The following is a 24,469-nucleotide window of genomic DNA, read 5'->3' on the forward strand; positions in this document are numbered from 1 at the left end:
TCAAACTGAACACATTGGGACCTTTCAGAGAGGTAGTTTACAAACCACCCTACTGCATGGCTGGACATGCTTATACTGACCAGCCTTTGCTTCAAAATGTGATGATCGACAGTATCAAAAGCTTTGGATAGGTCAACAAATAGAGCTGCACAACTCTGCTTATTATCTAAAATACTCCTAATATCATTTACCACTTTCATTGTGGCAGTGATGGTGCTGTGTTGCTTTCTGAAGCCTGACTGATGTTTAGACAGGATGTCATTGTTACATAAAAACACCTTTATCTGTTCACTCACTAGGCGTTCAAGAACCTTGGCCAGAACTGACAATTTAGAGATGGGTCTATAATTGTTTAATAAGGTGGCCTCCCCTCCTTTTAGTAGTGGCAGGACATAAGCTGACTTCCATACCTTTGGGATTTTGTTCGTGCTGAGAGAGAGGTTAAAAAGAGTAGTAAGAGGTGGAGCAATAAAATCTGCAGCTATCTTTAAAAAGAAAGGTTCTACGTTGTCCGGACCAGCCGGCTTTTTAGGATCTAGCTTGGTTAAGACTTCATGAACAACATCAACAGTAAAAGGAGTAAAACTGAAAGGGTTTTCCAGACCACATTGTTCTGAGTCACCGACTGTGGTGTTCACAGAAGCAGAATTAGAAACAGAATGAAACAGAGAGCCACAGGACACAAAATGCTCATTAAAACAATTAGTATGGTGGCCCTATCCGATATAGTGCCAGATACTGTGGTAAGGCACGGAGGTAGCTCATTACGGATATCACCGGTGGATAACAATTTGATGGCTTTCCAGAATTTTCTAGGGTTGTTCAGGTTCTTTGTGGTAACTGACAGATAATACTTAGATTTAGCACTTTTGACATGTGAAGTGAAGCTATTTCTTAGCTGCCTAAAACGCAGCCATTCTACCTCTGAGCCTGAATTCCTAGCCTTTGCCCAGGCCTTGTTTCTCTCATGTAGGAGAATAGATAATTCAGCAGAAAACCAAGGATTGTCTCATCCCTTCACTCTAAATTTATGCAGGGGTGCATGTCTATCTATAATTTCCATAAAACCAAGATAAAATAAGACCATGCAGTCTCAACATCAGCACACAAATCGATTTTTCCCCAATCAAACCCAAACAGATCATGTACAAAACCCTACTCCACAAAATGTTTTATGTCTCTCTTGATGATAATACGAGGTTTAACCTTTTGGACCTTAGTGTCCCTAATTGTGGCTACAACACAGTGGTCACTCAGATCATTCGCAAATACTCCCACAGCTGAGTATTTATAGGGAACATTAGTTAAAATGAGATCAATTAGGGAGGATTTATTTGGGGACTTAATATTAGGGCGAGTAGGACTGTCAACAATCTGAGTAACATTTAAAGAGATACAAAGGTTTTTAAAATCCTCTGACACTGCAGTTAACCAGTCCCAGTTAAAATCTCCAAGTAGCACTATTTCCTTGTAGTCTAGTTGCGATAAAAGATTTGCTAGTGAAGACAAGGAGTCTTTGACAGCTGAGGGGGGTCTGTAACAGCCCACGACCATGACCTGTTGACCCTTTGCCACTTCTATATTTAAGGCAAAAAATTCAAATTGCTTACTGATAGATTTGGAAACTACAGCGGTTACACTGAATATATTCTTAACATAAATGGCAACGCCACCACCTTTATTAGGCCGGTCGGTACGATACACATTAAAACCATTTAAGGCAATGTCAGAGGCCAAAATAGATTTGTTTAGCCATGTTTCTGATAAAACAATGACGTCAGCGTCAGTCGAGCTCGCCCAGATACGGAAAAAATCTAGTTTACCTAACAGACTGCGCACATTCAAGTGGATGAAACCCAACCCAGACCTAGCTTTAAAATCAGCAGGAGTAGCGATCTGACTACTACTACTACTGGGCGGACCAGGGTTAGGTTTTACATTTCCTGACAGTAATAACAAAACAAAAAACAGGCATATTTTCCTCTTAAGCGACACACATACATTGTCATCTACTTTAGAATCACCGGAAAAGTCTTCGAGAGTGTGATTAGAGCTTAAGAAGCAGTCCTGAAGAACCATCATCGCAGGAAAACAAAAAAGACAAACATATTTTGTCGAGCAGATTGACTGTGACAAGGCAACCGGTAATTGTTTGTGTAACACATCCGAACCTTTGCAGGGGATGCCCACTGCGGGTGGCAGAACAGACCTGAATCCAGTAGACTCCTCAGAATGACTAGAGATCTTCTCATTAGTCATATCACATATACGGATAGCGATATGATATCATTATATCACAGCCCTCCTTCACAGTGGCGTTTTCTCCTGGAGGCCAAGGGAAGCCAGGCTTCCCCTGTTTTTTTGGAGTGTAGTTATAATTTTAATAAATAAATAAAAACACTTCGTTTATTTTCGGAAATTCTTTGTTGTGTGTTGCTGCCGGCCCGTCTCTCCCCCATTCTCATTGAGTATTTTACAAAGAGTGAAACAGCGCCCCTCTAGATGTTATGGTGAAACAGTAGATTGCACTCTCTGTTGCGAGAGTAGGCCAGCCGAAATTGGCTTCCCTTGGTGAAAAAAAATGGAGGGATTGACCAATCAGATGAGGCTCACGTCATGCCCCTGCCAACCTGTGATTAGTCAGGGCCATGCCAAGGGAAGCCAGAGGCGGCTGGCTTCCCTAGCCTCACAATCCAATCAAATCGCATCAACTTAGTGTTGCAGTGACGCATCCTAAAACCCAGAAGTAAGCTGCGCTCGGTTTCCCTCGACAAAAAAGCAATGGGATTTCTCCATAGGATTTTGGAAAATAGCTCGAAATAAGGTCAGTGGAAAACGAACCTGTTAGATAAATGCACGTTTTGTTCAGTCGGATAATATCCACAAGTCTACCCTACTTTTATAATTTTCGAATCATACATCTAATCGATAGAAGATAGATAGCGCCACTGCACCACTCTCACCGCCGTTAGAAAGTAGCAAGCAACTGAAGCAAGTGCAATTATGGAGGGTGGAGATTTGGAGTATTTAATCAAAAAATTATTGTACTAAACTTCCGCTACAGCAGCAACAACAAATACAATCTGCCAATGCCCAAACTGGAGCTGTGTACAGCGAGGAAAAAAGGAGCGAATCGGACGTAAAACGTTAAAGGTCTCCTGATTTAGTTTGTGAATGAATGCTTATTAGAGTTTGGGCTGGAGAGTGCGTGCGGACCTGTCGGTTAGATAACAGGCGTGTGTAAGTCCTGCATCTGTATGATACAAATGTGTGTAAAATGATACCGGGTGCTGTAATCACCCATCTGGTTACGTTATTACATTGACCACCACACCCCGACCCAAAAGAAAGGACGTATTATTGGCTTCCCCTAATTTTTTTCCCACGCCACGCTACTGCTCCTTCACATGGTAAAACAGTTAAAGTATAGATATGAAATCCACACATTTTCTTTCAATTTCAAATTCAAAAGCTTTTATTGTCATTGTACAGAATACAACGAGATTTATAGTCACTGCTCCAGCGAGTGCTTTAAAAACAGACATTAAAACACAGACATATTAAAACACTGAGTCCACGCTTCAAAAAAGAGTGAAGACTGTGTAAGCTGCTATGTTAAATCCGCAGTGAAGGAAATGACATTGACTCATACTGACCCCAAAATCAAATTTGTATGATATTTCCCAACATCATTTTTTCTACATGATGCCAAACTACATTTTGTTTGTCCTATCTGGTGAACAAGAGTGTATAGGCCTACTATAGTCTGTTGTCAGGGTTTGAGTTTTGTTGTGTCTAGTTGTGGGGTTATTTTGCTGTTCTGTTCTCCCTGTCATGTTTTCCTCCTTGTTTCTTGTCTGGTCCTTCTCCCTGGCCCTTTCTCATTTCTCTAACTCCCCTCCTCGACTCCTATTTTAGAGACTTAGTCCCGCCCACAGGAGATGCGAGCGGAGGAGCCGAGGAGAGAGAAGGGGAAGCAGCAGGCGGTTAGAGAAATGAGAACTCCTCTCCTCTGAGCGGTCATTTTAAAGAGACGTCCATTAATGATGACAGGAGGCATAGCAGCCCTCTGTCTGATGGACAGTTGTGTTCATGACGACTTATATATTTACTTTTAATTCATTCACAGTGCGGTATAATGAGACAATAACAGGCTCCATATGTGGACACACACACACACACACAAATATATACAGAGCACTCATAATAACGTAACACTATCAGAGACTGGATATATCCCCCCCCCCCCCCTCTGGTCGCTACAATGAGGAAAATAAATTACGGGCCAAAAGTTTTATTTATAAGTATTAAAAGTAAGCAGAGGACACCAAACCAACTGAGACCTGTCTGTCCGCTGCATCTACACACACACTGTACCACACACAACTACACATAATCAGGCTACAGCCATTGTGTATTTTATTATGTGAAGGACTGAATGGTTTTAGAAAAATATCGGCTCTTTGTTTGTAGATATCTACTAAACTAAAGCAAATAAAGAGAGTAGGCCTGTTATACTGAGTGATATATATTATACACACTGTTCTGCTTTCTGCACGGACAGCTGTTCTCTCTGTAAACATCGCGTCGCGATGAGAGCAGTTAGTAAAATAATATCCAGGGGATGCATGCAGAGCTGTCATTGGCTGAGATAAGTCCGGCCGTGCGTCACGACTCTTTGAAACATCTCTGTTGCCGGAAATGCATCCGCGAAGGAGCCGTGAAGGACCGTGGAGGACCCATCAGTGTATCCTCGGGTATAGCTCCTCCAGAGAGCCTCCTCGATGCTCGGTCCTCGAAGTGCATTTAGAGAAATGAGATGTCCTTCAACATGGCGCGCTAAAATTCATTTCCGGGTCACTACCGGAGGACCGAGGAGTCGAGGAGGGGGATTTGATGAAATGAGAAAGGGCCCCTGTGTTTTCCTCCCTGTCGTTAGTTTCCCTGGTGTGTCTGATTGTCTGATTGTGTTCACCTGTTGCCCTTGTGTTTCTCCTCCCCTGCCCGGCTGTTTCTCGTCTTGTGATTACCCCTCCCTGTATTTAGTCTTGTCTCTTCCTGTGTTAGGTGTCGGTTCATTGTTTGTCTTTCCTGTCTCCCTCCATGTTGGTCACGTCAGTTTTGTTTGTTAATGCTACCTGGTGCTACTTGTGTTTTTTCGTGCCATGTTTATGTTCATCAGCTTTTAAATAAAACTCGTTTTTGTTTCTAGACCTTTTACCTTTTTTATAGTCTGCATTTGGGTCCTACCTTTTCCGCAAACCGTAACAGAATGAACCGACCAGCTTTGGACTCAGCAGATTCAGCTTTTTTGTTGCTACAGGCGGAACATCTTGGGTACTCTCTGGAGTACATTTTTTATACATGGTATGACGCCTCATCTATACGGGGTAGAGTGGCTGCTTTGAAGAAGGCACGCCAGGAGGTTTCTCGCAAGCCCTGGCTGAGGAGTTTGTTGCCTGAGTGGCTACAACTTTTTATCAGCAGTCCTGGAAACTTTTCTCAAGCCTCTAACCCTTTCCTGGAATCCGACTACTATCCTGGTAGAGGTTCACGGTGTCTCCAAAGGGCCTCTAGGAGACGCAGAGCCAGGATAACAGCCCGTGCCCCAGCAGCCATGGTTCCGGTCCCAGTTCTGGCCTCAGCAGCCATGGTTCCGGCCCCAGTTCTGGCCTCAGCAGGCATGGTTCCAGCCTTAGTCCTGGTCCCAGCAGCCATGGTTCCGGCCCCAGTTCCGCCCCAAGCAGCCATGGTTCCGGCTCCAGTTTGGACTCCAGTACTGGCTCTGCGGCCGACGCCAGCTCCCCGTGTCATGTCGGCGTACCGGCCGACTCCAGCCCCTCGTCTCCTGTTGGCTCTCCGGCCGACGCCAGCTCCCCGTGTTCTGTCGGCGTACCGACCGTCTCAAGTCTCCTCTCAAGTTCCTTCTCGAGTCCCCTCTCGAGCCCCCTCTCGAGTCCCCTCTCGAGCCCCCTCTCGAGTCTCCTTTCGAGTCCCCTCTCGAGTTCCATCTCGAGTCCCCTCTCCAGTCCCTACTCAAGTCTCTACCCTATGTCCTGTGCCATTGGGGGTTCCGCTGGGGGTCCTGCCAACTCTATGTCCTGTCCCGTTGGGGGTCCCACCGACTACTCTTCTGCTGGGGGTCCTGCCAACCCTATGTCCTGTCCCGTTGGGGGTCCCGCCAACTACTCTTCTGCTGGGGGTCCTGCCGGCCCTATGTCCTGTGCCGTTGGAGGCCCCGCCGACTACTGTCTCGCCGGGGGTCCTGCCAACCCTATGTCCTGTGCGGTTGGAGGTCCCGCCGACTACTCTTCTGCCGGGGATCCTGCCAGCCCTATGTTACATTACATTACATTACATTGCATTTAGCTGACGCTTTTATCCAAAGCGACTTACAATAAGTACATTCGACCAGGAAGACACAACCTTGAAGAAAACAGAATCATATAAGTACATCAGGTTTCATAGAGCCAAACATTTCAAGTGCTACTCAACTGGCTTTAGGTAAGCCAGTCCTTTATTAGTATAAAGGTGCTTCGTTAATAGTTCTAACGCTCGAAGTGGAGTCGAAAGAGATGAGTTTTCAGTTTGCGCCGGAAGATGTGCAAGCTATCTGCCGTCCTGATGTCAATGGGGAGCTCATTCCACCATCTTGGAGCCAGGACAGCAAACCCACGTGTTTTCGCCGATGGGAACTTGGGTCCCCCTCGCAGCGAGGGCGCAACGAGTCGATTGGCTGATGCAGAGCGTAGTGCACGCGCTGGGGTGTACGGTTTAACCATGTCCTGGATGTAGGAAGGGCCAGATCCATTCGCAGCATGGTAAGCAAGTACCAGTGTCTTGAAGTGGATTCTAGCAGTTACCGGAAGCCAGTGAAGGGAGCGGAGGAGCGGAGTGGTGTGGGAGAATTTAGGAAGGTTGAAGACCAGACGAGCCGCTGCATTCTGGATGAGCTGCAGAGGTCGGATGGCACATGCAGGTAGACCAGCCAGGAGGGAGTTGCAGTAGTCTAGGCGTGAGATGACGAGAGCCTGGACCAGAACCTGAGTCGCTTTCTGAGTCAGCTGGGGACGTATCTTCCTGATGTTGTAAAGCGTGTATCTGCAGCAACGGGTTGTAGCAGCGATGTTTGCAGTGAAGGACAGGTTGTTATCTAGGGTCACACCCAGATTCCTTGCAGTCTGAGTCGGGGGAAACAACTGAGGTGCCGATGTTGATTGTTAGGTCAAGAGTGGGACAATCTTTTCCCGGGAGGAAGAGCAGCTCAGTCTTGTCAAGGTTGAGCTTGAGGTGGTGAGCAGACATCCACTGAGAGATGTCAGCTAGACAAGCAGAGATGCGTGCAACGACCTGGGTCTCTGAGCGGGGAAAGGACAGAATTAATTGGGTGTCATCAGCGTAGCAGTGGTAAGAAAAACCATGCGGGCTAATGACTGATCCGAGCGAGTTTGTGTACAGGGAGAAGAGGAGGGGACCAAGAACAGAGCCCTGAGGGACCCCCGTAGTTAATTGACAAGGGTCGGACTCAGACCCTCTCCAAGTCACCCTGTAGGTACGGTCTTTCAGGTATGAGGTGAGGAGGGAAAGTGCAGAGCCTGAAACTCCAAGTTTTTGGAGAGTGCGAAGGAGGATCTGATGATTCACCGTGTCGAATGCAGCAGACAGGTCCAATAGGATGATGACAGAGGAGAGGGATGCAGTTTTGGCAGTATGCAGTTCCTCCGTGACAGCAATGAGAGCAGTTTCTGTGGAGTGACCTGCCTTGAAACCAGACTGGTGCGGATCCAGAAGGTTGTTCTGATTGAGATAACAGGAGAGTTGTTTAAAGACAGCGCGTTCAAGTGATTTAGACAGGAACGGGAGGAGAGAGACAGGCCTGTAGTTTATAACATCAGACGGGTTGAGAGTGGGTTTCTTTAGGAGAGGGTTTACTCTTGCCTCCTTGAGACTGTTTGGAAAGTGACCAGAAGTTAGAGAAGTGTTGATGAAATGGGTGAGAAACGGTAGAATATCAGGAGCGATAGTCTGAAGGAGGTTTGAAGGGATAGGGTCCAGAGGACAGGTGGTAGGGCGGGCAGAGGTAATGAGGGTAATAACCTCACTTGGAGAGAGAGGGGGAAAAGGAGGTAAGTGTGTTGGTGGAAGGAGGGTCTGGTGACCCAGCGGTGAGTAAAGGTGAGTCAGAAAAAGAAGAGCGAATATCATCAACCTTTTTTTCAAAGTGGGTAACAAAGTCGCTTGACAGAAGTGAGGAGGGGGGAGGAGCTTTTGGAGGGTCCAAGAGGGTGGAGAAGATGGAAAATAGTTTTTTAGGATTGGAATAGGAAGATTGGATCTTATCTTGAAAGAAAGTGCTTTTTGCCTGAGAGATCGAAGCAGAGAAAGAGGAGAGGAGAGCCTGATAGGTTAGGAGGTCGTCACGGTGTTTGGATTTCCACCATTTCTGCTCTGCTGCCCTAAGGACGGTTCTATTAGCACGCAGTGCATCATTTAGCCAGGGAGCAGGAGGGGACTGACAAGCCTGCCGAGATGTGAGAGGACAGAGCGAGTCCAGAGTGGTTGAGAGAGTAGAGAGGAGAGTTTCTGCAGCAGAGTTTGGAGGCAGGAGATGGAACGAATCAGAGGAAGGGAGGGCTGAGAGCACCGACGAGGCAAAGCTAGAGGGGGAGAGGGAGCGAAGGTTACGGCGGACAAGTGCAGGATGAGAAGAGATTAGTTTGTTATGTTTGGAAAGGGATAGAGAGAATGAAATGAAGAAGTGATCGGATGTGTGGAGCGGGTTTACAGAGAGGTTAGAAGTAGCGCAGTTCCTTGAGAATATGAGATCAAGGACATTGCCAGCTTTATGAGTCGGTGGGGACGGAGACAGTGAGAAAGCAAAGGCGGTTAACAGAGATGTTAGTTCGTCTATCTTCCCCGTCTGGAGGTTGAAGTCTCCGAGAAGTACAGCGGGAGGGCCAGTTTCAGGGATGAGTGAGAGGAGATTATCTAATTCCTCCAAGAAGTCCCCCAAGGCGCCTGGTGGACGGTAGAGAACAACAATGGTTAACTGTATAGGATGGGTTACTGTGACGGCATGGAATTCAAAGGTGGAAGGAGTGAAGTTAGGTAGCTTGAAGAGGGAAAAACTCCATTTGGGAGAGAGCAGGAGACCAGTGCCACCTCCTCTGCCAGTGGGTCTGGGTGTATGGGAGAAGGAATATGCAGTGGAGAGAGCTGCTGGGGTGGATGTGTTGGATGGAGTAATCCAGGTCTCAGTGAGAGCAAGGAAATCCAGAGACTGCAGGGAGGCGTAGCCAGAGATGAAGTCAGCCTTAGGAACAGCTGACTGGCAATTCCACAGGCCACCAGAAACTAGATGTTGGATCTCAGTGGAGCACGTGGGATAGACGAGAGCAGGCCGGTTATATCGATTAGGAGATACACGGGGCCAGTGATAATTGCGAGAAGACACATGAACAGGAATAGAGAAAATACACATGATTATAGCATGCGGGGCTAGAAAACTAAAGAAAAGAGAAATAAGACACCAGCTCGATCAGAGTAGGATTTGCCTCCTCTTTGCCTCCCTCGTGACTCCCGCAGGACTCCAATGTCTTTGTCAGTCTTAGAGACTCCCGCAGGACTCCAATGTCTTTGTCAGTCTTCGGCTGTCTGACGCTGAAGCTGACGCTCCAGGAAAGAGCTACCCGAAATGGACGCCTGATTGCTCAGTTCTCACAGCTGTAGGGCCACGGCCCTCTAATTAGTTAACTATCTACAGCTGATGGGCAACAATAGACTGGCCGTGCCTATATTAATGCAGGCTTGAGTGCTGAGACCTGTAAAGCAGGTTTCGCCTGAGCAGATCTGAGATTTAAAATCTCTCAAACCGTTTAGCCGTTTACGCTACAATAACAATTTATACAGAGTCGAATAAATGAAACAGAGAAGTCTAATTAAACAAGAATATAACTTACAGTGGTTGCTGCGTCAATAGGTAATGTCGTCACCGGGTCCAGATGCACACTGAGTTCATCAGATTTTAAATGCGGTATTTAAATGCTTTTTAAGGTACAAAATGACTGAGTCACGCGGTTGTACTTCACGCTATCAATAGACTGGCCGTGCCTATGTCCTGTGCCGTTGGAGGCCCTGCCGACTACTGTCTCGCCGGGGGTCCTGCCAACCCAATGTCCTGTGCCGTTGGGGGTTCAGCCGACACCTGTTTCTTCGAGGGTCCTGCCAACTCCACGTCCAGTGTCGTTGGGGGTTCCACCGGATTTCCTGCCAACACCTGATCCTGTCCTGTTGGGGTTTCCGCCGACACCCGCTCCACCGGATTTCCTGCTAGCACCAGATCCTGTCCTGTTGGGGGTCCTGTTGGGGGTCCCGCCGACACCTGCTCCACTGGATTTCCTGCCAACACCAGATCCTGTCCTGTTGGGGGTCCCGCCAACACGTGCTACGCCGAGGGTCCTGCCGACGCCAGCCCTTGCTCCGTCGGGGGTCCCACTGACGCCGGCCCATGTTCCGTCCAGGGTCCCGTCTACGCCTGACCCGCCAGGGGTTCCACCAGCTCCTGCCCGTCCTTGTGTCCGGCCCCCTGAGTTCCCCAGCCGCTGCCTTCGCCCTCAAGCCCGGCCCCCTGAGTTCACCCGCTGTGGCCTTCGCCCCTTTATGAACTCTGCCTTGACCCGGGCCGTCCGCCTGAGACCTCCTCCTCAAACTCTGCCTTGCCCCCGGGCCGTCCGCCCGAGAACCCCTCAATGAACTATGCCTTTCCTGGGCTGTCGATCCAGACCCGTCGTCCGGACCCCCTCCACCCACCCAGTTGGAAATGTTTGACTTTGTGTAGGGACGTCTGGAATCCGTCCTTTGAGGGGGGGGGGGGGGGTTATGTCAGGGTTTGAGTTTTGTTGTGTCTAGTTGTGGGGTTATTTTGCTGTTCTGTTCTCCCTGTCATATTTTCCTCCTTGTTTCTTGTCTGGTCCTTCTCTCTGTGTTTTTCTCCCTGTCGTTAGTTTCCCTGGTTTGTCTGATTGTGTTCACCTGTTGCCCTTGTGTTTCTCCTTCCCTGCCCGGCTGTTTCTCGTCTCGTGATTACCCCTCCCCATATTTAGTCTTGTCTCTTCCTGTGTTCGGTGTCGGTTCATTGTTTGTCTTTCCTGTCTCCCTCCATGTTGGTCACGGTCAGTTTTGTTTGCTACCTGGTGCTACTTGTGTTTTTTCGTGCCATGTTTATGTTCATCAGCTTTTAAATAAAGCTCGTTTTTGTTTCTAGACCTTTTACCTTTTTTATAGTCTGCATTTGGGTCCTACCTTTTCCGCAAACCGTAATAGTCTGTATTATGAAGATCACTGAGCAAATACCAGTGTAATGAATGGACATTAGCTATTTGAAAACAGAGGACAAAAAAAAATCACTGCATAGCATCAAACAGCATTAAACAAACAAGAATCGCAGGTGTTCATAGCTGTTATTGGACTAGTTATGACCATGACAAGTACAATTGTGGCAGGTCCAATTTCAACTTTAACTGTGCACCACAATGGTTAGCACCAGTGGATAAGTCATTAAAAAAAATAACTATGAAACCGTCTATCCCATCATTATAGAAACATTTTCCAGGGTTGGCTACTAAAAATAACTAAATCACACGCACACACAAACACAAACACAGAATTGCACACATGCACCCTAAACTTAAAATGAGGTTTTCTAAAGAACAGAAAAAGGTGAAGGGAAATGTTGGAACAATCTGAAGATGGGGAACAGAGGAGCAGAAAGGAGAGTGGAAGAAACAGAGACAGAAAACATATTTCTTTCACTTCGTCTTATTTGTTGGTGACTTCTTTAGAACTAACATTATGTGAACCCCAAGTTAAAAACTCAAACAGGAAACATTTACAACAAAAACCTCATCTCAAGAATAGTAAGGGTTTTACAATGCTGAAAACCAGAAGTATACAATGGTGAAATGTTATATATAAAAAGGTGCATCAGTGTTTGCTCTTTGTGTGTAGTATGACTATGTGTGAAATCATGCATGAGGAAATCAGTGAAATGTAAGCATGTTTCAAACTGTCTCCCAACAATTTGAAGATACCAAATCAGTTAAACAAAGCATCAGTGAAGACCATCCCCCAAAGCTTGCACATACGCACAGAGACCAGTAGGTAATAAGCCTTGTATTGGACTATAAATGCAAGACAAATACAAATGGAAGAATGCCATACTGATACCATAAAGTGTAAGAAGCACAGATACAATTCAATCTCATGACACAAAGTAAGATATCAACTGTTGTGTTTAAAATATATGCAAACATATAATCATCATAAAATGACATTGGTACTTTTATGTTTGATACAGTTTCAAGTCTCTCTCTGGAGGATGTAGGAATGGCTGTCAAGCTGTCTTTGTGACAGTGTTCTGAAAAAATGTTAGAAAGAAAAAAACGCCGAAGGTGCCACCAAAGCTGTCACTTTATAAATTGAACTGATAGCAGCTACTAATTAATTAATCAATCAAAACAGTTGTTTCTTAATAAGTGGATGATATATCTTTTATATCAAATCTCATTATTTCATTACTTTATACCTACAGCAGGCTATCATCTGGGATGGACTTTTAATTCCCACAATATTTTTTAGCCTGAGCCAGCGGCAACAGAATGTAATTGTCTAAATGTCATCACTTTGTGTTTTGGCTGGTGGATAAAAGCCCTGTTTCTGAAATAATAATTAGCTCCCCTGCGTAAAATGTTAATGGAGTGCTATCTCCTTGCAGGCAACTTCTTAAAAAACAACCTGCAACTTTAATTTGATGAAGGATCTCTGCACAAGCTAATGGGTAACAATAATCGACCAATGCAACATTCTTACTTGCTGCTTACTGTATCTAAAGGCCTTCTGCACACTGCTGAGCTTCCTGCATTAAAGGAAGGTCATGGCAAGCATGTGAAGCATTAGGGGTGAAATGCGCTGTTGTTATACATCAGCTATAGATCAAGTTCACTGGATGCAAGTGAGTCATGTCTGAAAGGTCACCTATCATGCTATTTTTAGGCAATAGCATAGGTCTCAGATATATACAAATATATAAATAACATGTCTATGAAGTGGTTTGCTCAAAATACCAAACAGATCACCCATTCTAGCCATGCCTCATATCCCTCTATTTCACTTCCTGTTTCAAAAGTGCTGATTTTGGGTATAAAGCTTTAAAAAAAAAAAAGAAAAGAAAAAAAGGAGGAGGCTGAGCTCATGCGGGACCCAGCAGCTACTGTCTAAACTAAATACTGCGGTGATGAAACGCCATATCATGGATTATCAAGGATTATTTCTGAAACAGTATGGAGCTCAAAGGCTTTCTCTCTTGCCGGTTATACCACAAGGTGAGTTCCTTTTTATTTCCTGCTTCTTCACACACATGCTCTCTCCAGTACAGGTTAGCTCTGAGTGTTAGCGATGCTAAAGTAAACACAGACCATATTACGTCCAAAACAGTCGGGCATTGTTTCCGATAGCAACTTTCTGATAGTGCCGTGGGTCCACATTTCCGATATTAAGTCATATCGGATGCAAATCTGGATCAGCTCCGTTGTAGCCCCGTTTTTAAGAGATTTGGGTACAGAGGAAAAGAGAGGGTTTTATTTTCTGACGCTGCGTGAGTTCCCCGACACACCGGGGACACATATTTATGTATAAAATACATCAAAAAGTGCATTTTGCATGATAGGTCCCCTTTAAGTCTACATTATGTTTTAAACACAACTACAACATGGCTCTTCCTTCGAGTGCATATAAAAGGGTAAATTACATGGTTGTTAGGCACCGGAAAGTTTTAAAAAGAGGAACGAGGTTGATAAAGCAGAATAGTGCAAAAAAGGAAGCTTTCATTAACAAAAAGTTTACTGAAACAACAAAAATGTAACCGGATCATTTCAATAAAACTAAATTAACTGTAGCAAACAAACACCAGAATGATTAAAACCGCAGCCTCACAGCAAGCGACCCACTCATTTCCTCCTGAAATATACCACCTACCCAGGTAAGTATAGAGTGGGCTTAATGGAGCAAGCATCCAAATCACACCCAGCAACACCGTTAATAGTCATTTATACACCCTAATTGATAATGCATGCTGACAACTGGAGGTCGACCACAACTGTGCCCACATTCAAAAGCAAACTGAAACCAGGACTATTTTTCCCTAGCTTAGGGATCATTACCGTTGATGTTTCGTTTTTTTATTGCTGTGTGGTTGGGCATAGCCTTGATTTTACTGCTGTATTTTCATACTTGTGTTTTTTTTAAACTACCAGTTAAAAGAGAGAAAAGCAACAAGGTCCTAGTATTCCTTAACTTCAGATCTATCCTAAGTCTATTGTTTGTTTTAAAATCAGTAGGGCAAGAACCATAAGAACCAAATAATATGACTTCAATCACCAACAATAACCCTTAAATGAAAAGTTAACATTCCATTAGCTGTGGTACAAAACATTATTGAAACTAAAAAGATTCCGGGCTTAAAAAAAAATACAGAAACAACAAGATGTTCAAAGGAAAGCAGATATGTGCATTTTATCGCACTGTCAAGAACCAACAGTTAACAGACCACAGAAGTCAATTACTGTAACTTACAATGAACCCAACATTCAACATCCACAATGCAGCCAAACACACACATTACCACTTAGGCCCCGTCCACACGGAGACGAAACGGGTGTTATCCGCTATTATAGCGGCCAAAATCATAAAAATATAAGAAAGAAATATAACGCAAAGTGCCGCTGAGGCACCCGTCAGCGAATCTTACGCATGGGTAAAAATCAAGGTCCGAGCAAAAGTCGTTTCAGTGCAATTTATTGTCAACACATCAAGCATTTCTCTTCCTTCTTACCCGATGGTAAAAAACCATAAGCCTACCGGGTGCGCCGCTCACTACCACCTGTTTCCCATATTTATAATGAGCCGGTCTCCCCTCCCCCGGTGCCCAAAGGCTGTCTTTACAAAACAGAGGCATGGTACAACTTATTTGATCAACTTAAATAAGAATTAAAAGGAAGATTTACTATAAACAAAAAAGAACAATAAAATAAATGGATAACTATTAAATAATATAAGCTCCTAGATATGGCTTCATCATACCGGCCCCTAATTGTGATGCAATAGCAAATCAATTACAACAAAACATTCTATGGAGCCAGGTAACACCTTTAAATATTTGAGACTACGCAAAATATCTAATTACATTTTTGTTTATCATACAAAATCTACTAATATGCATATATACATTCAACAAGTCATTTCAATTAGCCCCCACTTAGATCCCCCCCAAGGTTCATGCTGCATCAGTGTCTTTGGTGGTTTCACCAGTCACTGTCCCTGAGGCAGGAGACAATAGTCAAAGGGTATCAGTGTAGTTTGAAATGGAGAGGTTTGTGTATGGAAAGATGTAAGAAAGACAGTATGTGTGTGTGCAGGGGATAGGGGTAGGGCATTGGCTAGCTCTTGGCTCAGTTGGCTTCCAGGAGTAGACAGAGCTTACTAATGGGCCTTTGCAGGATGTTAGTGTTGGTCTGAACTAACACACTTCTGACCAGACCTTTGGGTCCGGGCAGGGTTTTAACCACACGGCCGAGGGGCCACGAGTTCCTTGGTGCCGTTTCATCGACGATGACCACAATATCATTGGGTTGAAGATTCCTTCTAGTGTTGACCCACTTTTGCCTTTGCTGCATGAGTGGCAGATATTCTTTAGCCCACCTCTGCCAGAAGAGGTCTGCAATGTATTGAACTTGTCTCCATCTCTTTCTGGTGTAGAGGTCATCTTTGCAGAAGAGTCCAGGTGGTAAGAGTAGTTTGGTTTTCAGCTGCAGCAGGTGGTTTGGCGTGAGGGGTTCTAAATCATTAGGATCAGCTGACACAGTTGTGATTGGTCTGTTATTGAGAATAGATTCAACTTCACAAAAGGCAGTTTGTAGCATTTCATCATCCATGACCTGATGTTGAAGAACTGAAAAGAGTACTTTTTTCACCAGCCGGATCAGTCTTTCCCACACTCCTCCAAAGTGTGCTCCTGATGGGGGATTGAACAGCTACCTGACTTGCTCAGAGAGCAGGGAATTCTGGATCCTTTTGTGATCAAGCTGGTTTAGAGCAGTCTCCAGTTCTTTCTGAGCGCCTACAAAGTTGGTCCCACGATCTGTTCTGATCGTTAGAATTGGTCCTCTTCGACATGAAAACCGCCTTATGGCGTTGATGCAGGAGTTAGTATCCAGGGTACTCGCCACCTCCAGATGAATAGCTCGACTCACAAGGCAGGTGAATATTACCCCCCACCGCTTCACCTGGCCTCGACCTCTTTTAACCACGATGGGTCCGAAATAGTCAATTCCCACATGAGAGAAAGGTGGAAGGTCTGGAGCCACACGATCTTCAGGTAGGTCAGCCATTTTTTGTTCTCCAACTCTAGCTTGCATGCGTCTACAAAAAACACAAGCCTTTATTATTTTCCTTGCAGAAGAGTTGGCAGAGGGTAACCAGAATTTCTGGCCTAGTCTGGAGAGCATGTGGTTCCTCCCAGAGTGTCCGACCTGTTGATGAATATCGCGTAGAATCAGTTTGGATATGTGGGAGTTTTTTGGAAGGATTATCGGGTTTCTCAAATGTACTGGCATAGCAGATTTACTTATGCGTCCTCCAATCCGTAGGATACCTTCATCCAGAATAGGATCAACTTTGCGTAAGGGGCTGTCAGCTTTAACATCTTTTCCTTTCCTTAGCAGCATCAGCTCAGATTCAAAGTAGCGCTCTTGTTCATAGTGAATGATGGATTTCTCTGCTTCCTCCAAATCCTCCATAGATAGTCCTTGTTGTCTTTCTGCAGTTTTGGAGCGGGTCACTGGTGCTTTAGCTCTTTTGGATTGAAGCAGTCTTTTGAGTTTCAACAACCAACCAACTGCTCTCTGTAGTTTTTTCCAAGAGGAGTAGTGTTCAATGAGGTCGGTGGTTGCACAGTTATTTATTTTCAAGCTGTTAACAGAGATGTCCTTTTTGATCTCTGGATCATTAAGGAGGATGTGGCCAAGATCCTTTGGCACTTCCGGCCATTCACTTTCCTCCTTTGAAAGGAAGTCAGGGCCATTCAACCATCTTGTGGACTCCAAGAATGGTTCAATATTCAATCCACGTGATGCAAAGTCTGCTGGATTGTCCTTGGAACTTACATGCCTCCATTGGCTTTCTTGGGACAAGTTGTGAATCACAGCTATCCTATTAGCAACGTAGGTATGGAATCTTTTTGTTTGGTTGTGGATGTATTTTAGTACTGATGTACTATCTGTCCAGAAGGTTGATTTCTGTAGTTTCATGTTTAGTTCCTTCTGTAACATCCTGTCAACTTTTACAGCAAGTGTAGCAGCTGCGAGCTCCAGTCTGGGAATTAGGCCGCAAGGTGAACCTCGAAAAGTCCTTTAGAAAAGAAATCCCGCTCCACAGAAGTGAAACTACACAATCTTTAGTTCATAAAAAAGAACGATTCATGCTTATCCACCAAAAAAAATTTCGTCGCTAAAATTCCTGCCAATTCTTCTAGGCACGTAATTATTGGCTGAACTATTCCCTTCGAAGCGTAATAATATCTTGGTCCAAAGTCGTGCCACGGTTCATCACGTGATCGTGCTACACCAATTGGGTAGCTGCATATTGTCAACAGAAGTGAAAGATGGCGGCCGCCATGGTTTCATCGAGTAGCGGAGACGAGGAAAACGCACCAGAAAGTCTCAAAAAGTCAAAATTGTCAACACACAAACATTGTTACATGCATATTACGTCTGTGAAGCACGAAAAGGTTGATTGTTTTACCAATACAAGATGGAATACGTACAGGACAAGCTTACAACGGTCGCTCGGCTTGAAGGGAGACTCTCGGAACGTGGTGGCTGAAAACCACAAGCACTGTCTTGATTTCGAGTTCGAAGATATTCCTGAGGACGCTGGCTTCCACCACATATGCTACATAAGGTTTACCGACACAAAGGCCATGACGAAGGTGGAAAGACGGCTCGCACGTGAGGGAGATCAAGACGTTAGGGAGGACCTTGAGGTCGAGCCCATCCCATCGACGTCTCGCAGCACGTACCGAAGCCAAACAGAGAAGCTACGATCAAGGTCAGGCCTGCCAATCGCAGGCTCTGGCCCCGTCCTTCCTGCCCTGTGCATTATATGCAAGATGAAGGAGAAAATGATCATCAAAGCAGGCAAGCGACAAAGGGATCAACTGTGTAAGGCTGAAACATTAAAAGCAGGTAAGCAAACCCCCTCCCCCACCCACACACCACACACACTACACACACACCACACACACACACACACACACACATTCTCTGTGGTTGAATAACTGAAAGGTACAATTATGTGTGAGAGATACGTCAACAAACTCATTGAGTTGTCCTTTTTTTCCGTTTAGGCAAATTGCAGAAAGCTGCTGAGAAGAAAGATGACCAAAGTGTTCTTTTACATATAAAAGACAAAGACTGTGTGGCTCTGGAGGTGCGGTACCACAAAAGCTGTTACAGTCAGTACACCATGTTTTTGCTGAGACCTGACAAACCAGAGACAGAACAGTAAGTTATTTCTCCTTGGATTGCTTTACCTATTTGCACTACCACCAGACTGAAGTCCAGGTGTGTGTCGGCGATGGCTATATATATATATACACATACACATACTTAACATTATAAGTAAACATCCAATTTCCTTCTGTTATATGTGCACACAATCACAACACTTATTCATTTATCCATTTATTTACTTCTCATTCATGTGTTGTAGGGATGAGGCAATGTTTGATGCCAGTTACAAGCTGTTCTGTGAGAGGATCATCCGCCAGAGGCTGCTTGTCAACAATGAGGTGCTTAGAATGGGCCAGCTGAGGCAGGCCTTCATTGACATGGTGAAAGCAAACGAAGGTGTTGATGCTTCAAACTACAGGTAACTGCAATGTAATACAAGTATTATTATTTATCATGTGCAAGGCCAGCTTTAAACAAAATGTGTATGACAGGCCTGTTTGGAGAAACCCCCATGATGTGTAGTGTGTAGTGTTGTTTGTGATGATGTGGGCCTTTATTTGGCTTCTTTGGTGTTAAATGTGCTGTATGGCAGATAGGTTCTAGTCTGTAATGTCTTGTATCACCTCCACCACTCTGCTTTTGATGGTACTCCTGTGACTCGTAATTGTCACTGTTTTGTTGTGTTACAGACAGGATCTGTTGAAGAAGAGGCTGGCTCAAGATTTCCCTCAGCTAGCGTTTCACATGCCCACCAAGCGCAACGTCTGCGAACTGGTTTTTGCTGAGACTCTGTCAAAGGATGCACTCGTGGACATGCTACCAGATCCATCCGGTACGGAAACAACACAGTCCAGTGAATTGAGCCAGACAGACAGCGACAATGAAACAGGGAGAACAAAGTGCCAAACAACACATGAGGACACAAGGACACTGTATACAGCAGCGTTGTTTTTGAAAAGACTGCTTAGTGACACTCCTGGCATGTCATGCCCATGGCCTCCCACTTCTGAAAATGTAAATGTCACTGAATCTCAAACTGTTGTCCCCATTGGACTATACAATCTGCTCAGCTGGATTATAGGTTCCACTGAGGAGCCAACACTGGATCATTATGTCAACATTGATGATGACGTACATTTGAAAGTGTTGTCTGTTTGTCAAGACATTGTGTACCTTGCTTCCAAGGGCCGCAAGCAGACACCCAAGTCCTTGGCTTTAGGTTTAACTGTTCGACATTTAACTGGATCATCACGCATTGTATCACTGCTTAACAGACTGGGACATTGTGCATCATGGGACACAGTTTTGAGTCTAGACACTAGCCTTGCCCAACTGACACTAGTAGAAGGCAGAGACAAAATACCGAAGGGATTCTCAAAGCGGACACCCACAACACTTGTGTGGGATAACATTGACTTTGGTGAGGAGACACTATCGGGTCGTGGAACTACTCACCATACAAATGGAATTATGCTCCAGAGTGTGCCCGGCGAGCCTATGTCCACAGCAATCAGACAGCCACTGAGAAAGGGAGTTACCTCATTCATAGCCCCCCCCCCAATGCCTATACAACCTTACCATCAGTCCAAAAGGCAAGGGCCACAGAACTTGTGTCAACCAGTGCAGTCAGCGACATGCAGAATGGACACCCACTTTGCTGTACAAGCTGAAATGGCATATGCTTTTGTGAAGTCCACATGTACGGATAGTTGTACAATCCCAAGCTGGACAGGGTTCCATACACTGCTTCAGGATGAAAACACTCTGCAGAAGTCCGCATTGTATTATCTTCCAGTCATTGAAGCCTCACCAACAGAGATGTCAACAGTCAACACTATCCTGAAGCGAAGTGTCCAGATTGCTGACCAGCTAGAACTGGATCATATCGTTTTAGTGTTTGACCAGGCTATATATGCCAAAGCACAGCAAATACGCTGGAAGGATGTTGAGTTTACAAAGCGTCTAGTGATTAGACTAGGTGAATTCCATACATGCATGTCCTACCTGAGTATTCTAGGCAAAAGGTTCGGAGATGCAGGACTGCAAGATATCCTCATTGAATCTGAAGTTGTTGCCCCAGGATCCATCAATGGGGTACTCAATGGCCATCACTACAATCGCAGCATGAGGGCTCATAAACTTCTATATGAGAGTCTGCAGCGCATCCGGTTTATCACCTTCATGGACTCCTTGCCACCCCAAGAGAGAGCTGCGTGCATGGATGTCATCACTGAGATGGAATGTGCCTTTCCAGACAGATTGATGGATGTTTTGAGTGCAGATCAGAGGTTTGATAATATGTGCTCGAAATATGCAGACTTTGTGCAGAGGAGGAGTACAGAGAATGCAACATTTGCTTTCTGGAGCTCATACATTGACATGATGCAGCTACTCCTCCTGTTTGTGAGAGCAACGCGAGAATCAAACTGGCAGCTTCACCTGTCAACCGTCCGGTTAATGATGCCATGGTTTTTTGCCTACGATAGAGTAAATTACGCTCGATATTTACCTGCATACTGGCTGGAAATGATGAATCTGCCTGTCACACATCCCTCTTGCCACAGTGACATGAATGTGAAAGGCCAGTGGACTGTCCAGCGACAAAGTGTTCATGGATTTGCCTCCATTGCTTGCGACCAGGCTATTGAGCAAACGCTTAACAGAGATGCCAAGACCAAAGGTGGCTGGACAGGGATCACACAAAATCGGTCTGCAGTGTATCGCTGGATACTGTCACAGCATGAAAGAGCCGCGATAGCAAGACAGTGTGAATCAATGGCAGGGATATCTCCTGAGCTACGGACAAGAAAAGACCTGGACAAGACACGCATCTCTGCTGATGCAAAGGCTGTGAGTAGAATCTTGGACACTATTGATTCCATGCTCAACCCTTTTGATGTACACCAAGACGGCATTGTGTGTCTTAGCTCTGGAAGAGTAGCAACAGGAGAAATCACAAAGGATTTGCTTGTTGCCTCAGAAAAGGGTGAAAATGCTGTAAAGGAGTTTATGGAGCAGAGACTGTTATCCAAAACAGTTGACATATTTGCCCCCATAATATCACAAAAACTCAAGACTCTCAGTGATCAGAAAAAGCCCCCCAAAAAATCTGCAGCAGGCAAGGAAGTGATTTTGCGTGCTGACAAGAAGTTATTTTCCAGGCTCCTCATCCTTGGCCAGAGCAGGAAAATTGAAATGAGGGAAATTCTGTCATATTCCTTGGGAACTGTGTCATATCCATTAGCAAGTGCTGATGGTTCACTTGCCAAAACAAACAAATCAGCTCTCATGGATCTATTGCAGAGCAAAGGTGGAGAGTGCTTGGTTGACAAAGTTCCAATAGGTGGTGCCATTCTTTTTGATGGCATGGCAGTCATGCAGGCCATGCCATCCAGACCAGCAACATTTGGAGAGCTTGCAGAGACCATACTGCAGAGCATACTCCAACTTGCTTTGCATCACAAGTGTACACGCATTGATTTTGTCACTGACCGGTATCCACCCATCAGCATCAAAAGCCTAGAACGGTCCCGTAGAGCTGATGCAGGGTCACAACTAATAACAATCTTCAGCCCAGATCAGAGAACTCCAACCCAGTGGAAGAAGTTTCTCTCTGACGGAAAAAATAAGGAAGCACTGGCCGAATTCCTTTATGTGGCATGGACACATGCAGACCTCACAACAGTGGGTAAAAACCTCAGCTTGTACATTGCCCATCAAAATCAATGCCACTGTGTAACTGTCATGGAGGGTGTACAGTCTGTTGATGTTGTTGAAGACCTGCAGTGTGATCATGAGGAATGTGACACACGGGTGTTTTTACATGCCCAACATGCTGCACAGGAGCACAAAGCTGTCATCATCAAGAGCTCGGACACTGATGTGGCAGTCATTGCTGTAAGTCTGCAGGCAGATTTGCCATGCAGCTTATATGTGTTCACAGGGACTGGCAACAGGACACGGATCATTGACATTGCCATGGTGTCATCAGCTCTCGGAACCAGTGTGTGTTCAGCCTTGATTGGAATTCACACGTTCTCTGGGTGTGACTCCACAAGCGCTTTCTATGGCAAAGGCAAAAGAAAGTCATTTGCTGTTGCATGTGAGAAAGATGACTACCTTAAGGCTTTCAGAAGTTTAGGTACTAACTTTGACTTGGAGCAATCAACATTTGCACTTCTTTGCCGGTATGTATGTCACCTGTATGATCAGCCAGCAGCCGAACATGTAAATGATGCTAGGTACAAGGCTTTCTGTATGGCATCATCGGCCTTGCCAGAATTAAGCATTCCCCCTACTCATGATGCCCTCCATCAGCACTGCAAAAGGGCAAATTACCAGGCAGCAATAATGAGGTCCTGTCTCAAAAGAGAAATGAATGCTCCATCACCTGCTGGATATGGTTGGGAAATAGAGGATGGGAACTTACACGTCACCTGGATGACAAGAAATCCTGCCCCTGACAGTGTGTTGCATGTGATACACTGCAGCTGCAAAGAGTCTGCCTGTGAGAAAGGCAGATGTTCATGCTTCTCTGCAGGACTCTGTTGCACAGACTTATGTCGTTGCTCAAATTGTGCAAATAAAAAAGAAACAGAGGAAGAGAACGATGACTGCCCTGACACTGACAGTGAGGAATAGGAATAAAAGAGCCTTCTTTCCATCTTTCTTAAGCTCTTTTCTGTTCTTTTGGTTTTAGTGCCTGGCCGACGCGCTCACACATCACTCATAGATACATTTGTTTTTGGTACTAGAACAGAGTATAATCAGCAGGACTCTTTTAACCAGCTGAGGCAATCACAGCACCAATCAGCCGCTCCGCCCAGCCTGACACCAATCAATTATACTACATTACATGTCCTTCTACTGTTTTCTATGTCATACCTTTTATATTTGTAATAAATCTCGTTTTTATGGTTCATCAGTGTTGTTTTCATTTGTGGAGGGATGAATGAGTAAATAAATGAATCAATGGACATTGGTATAAGTAAGGCAAGGCAAGTTTATTTATATAGCACTTTTCAACACAAGGCAATTCAAAGTGTTTTACAAAAAATTAAAGACATTAAGAAAATGGCATTTAAAATCAGTCATTCAAAAGAAAAGCTAATAAAAGAAACATTAAAAGAAAAAATACATTGATAAAAGTTACAGTGCAGTCTAAGATATGAATAGTTCAATTAAAAGCAGCAACAAAAAGAAAAGTCTTCAGCCTGGAAGTACTGCATTTTATTGATCTAAATTACTTAACGTAACAAGTTAACCTTCTTCTTGGACGCAGAAATCAAGTCATGTTTATTTTAAGAGTGCATTTAACGTGTACAGGATAACAACAGACAGACAAAAAGTCCTCAGTCTAATGGAATAATCCCAATGAACCTAGCGATGTGAACATGGCAGTCCAGGAATGATAGTTTGATAAATATGAGTTTGATATACTTTATTAATCCCCGTGGGGAAATTGTTTGTAGCTGGAGTTGGCTGATAAACGCTGCTAGTCAATGTTGATTCGATGGTCAACTCTGTTCCCAGATAGTAAAACCTCTCACAAATACCGCGTATATAACGCAAATACCTCGGACTTAGTGATGTATTAAGACATATGACAAAACATGACATAAAACAAGCATACAGCACTGTTTAGAATCCATTTGGTCTGGTTTAGCGTAACCATGGCGGCCGCCATCTTTCACTTCTGTTGACAATATGCAGCTACCCAATTGGTGTAGCACGATCACGTGACGAACCGTGGCACGACTTTGGACCAAGATATTATTACGCTTCGAAGGGACTAGTTCAGCCAATAATTACGTGCCTAGAAGAATTGGCAGGAATTTTAGCGACGATATTTTTTTTGGTGGATAAGCATGACTCGTTCTTTTTTATGAACTAAAGATTGTGTAGTT

The 24,469-nt window shown here is 44.8% G+C and overlaps 1 protein-coding gene across 1 annotated transcript; it reads left to right on the plus strand.

Annotated features, from left to right (window-relative positions):
- Positions 1-17,672: 17,672 nt before the first annotated feature.
- Positions 17,673-23,283, plus strand: LOC117536459. Its single transcript, XM_034201344.1, has 4 exons — positions 17,673-18,296; positions 18,458-18,614; positions 18,823-18,981; positions 19,253-23,283. The coding sequence occupies exons 1-4, from the start codon at positions 17,714-17,716 to the stop codon at positions 23,202-23,204; spliced, it is 4,851 nt and encodes a 1,616-aa protein (XP_034057235.1). The 5' UTR covers positions 17,673-17,713; the 3' UTR covers positions 23,205-23,283.
- The last annotated feature ends 1,186 nt before the right edge of the window (positions 23,284-24,469 follow it).

This window comes from Gymnodraco acuticeps, unplaced genomic scaffold (assembly GCF_902827175.1).
Source record: "Gymnodraco acuticeps unplaced genomic scaffold, fGymAcu1.1, whole genome shotgun sequence".
NCBI lineage: Eukaryota > Metazoa > Chordata > Actinopteri > Perciformes > Bathydraconidae > Gymnodraco > Gymnodraco acuticeps.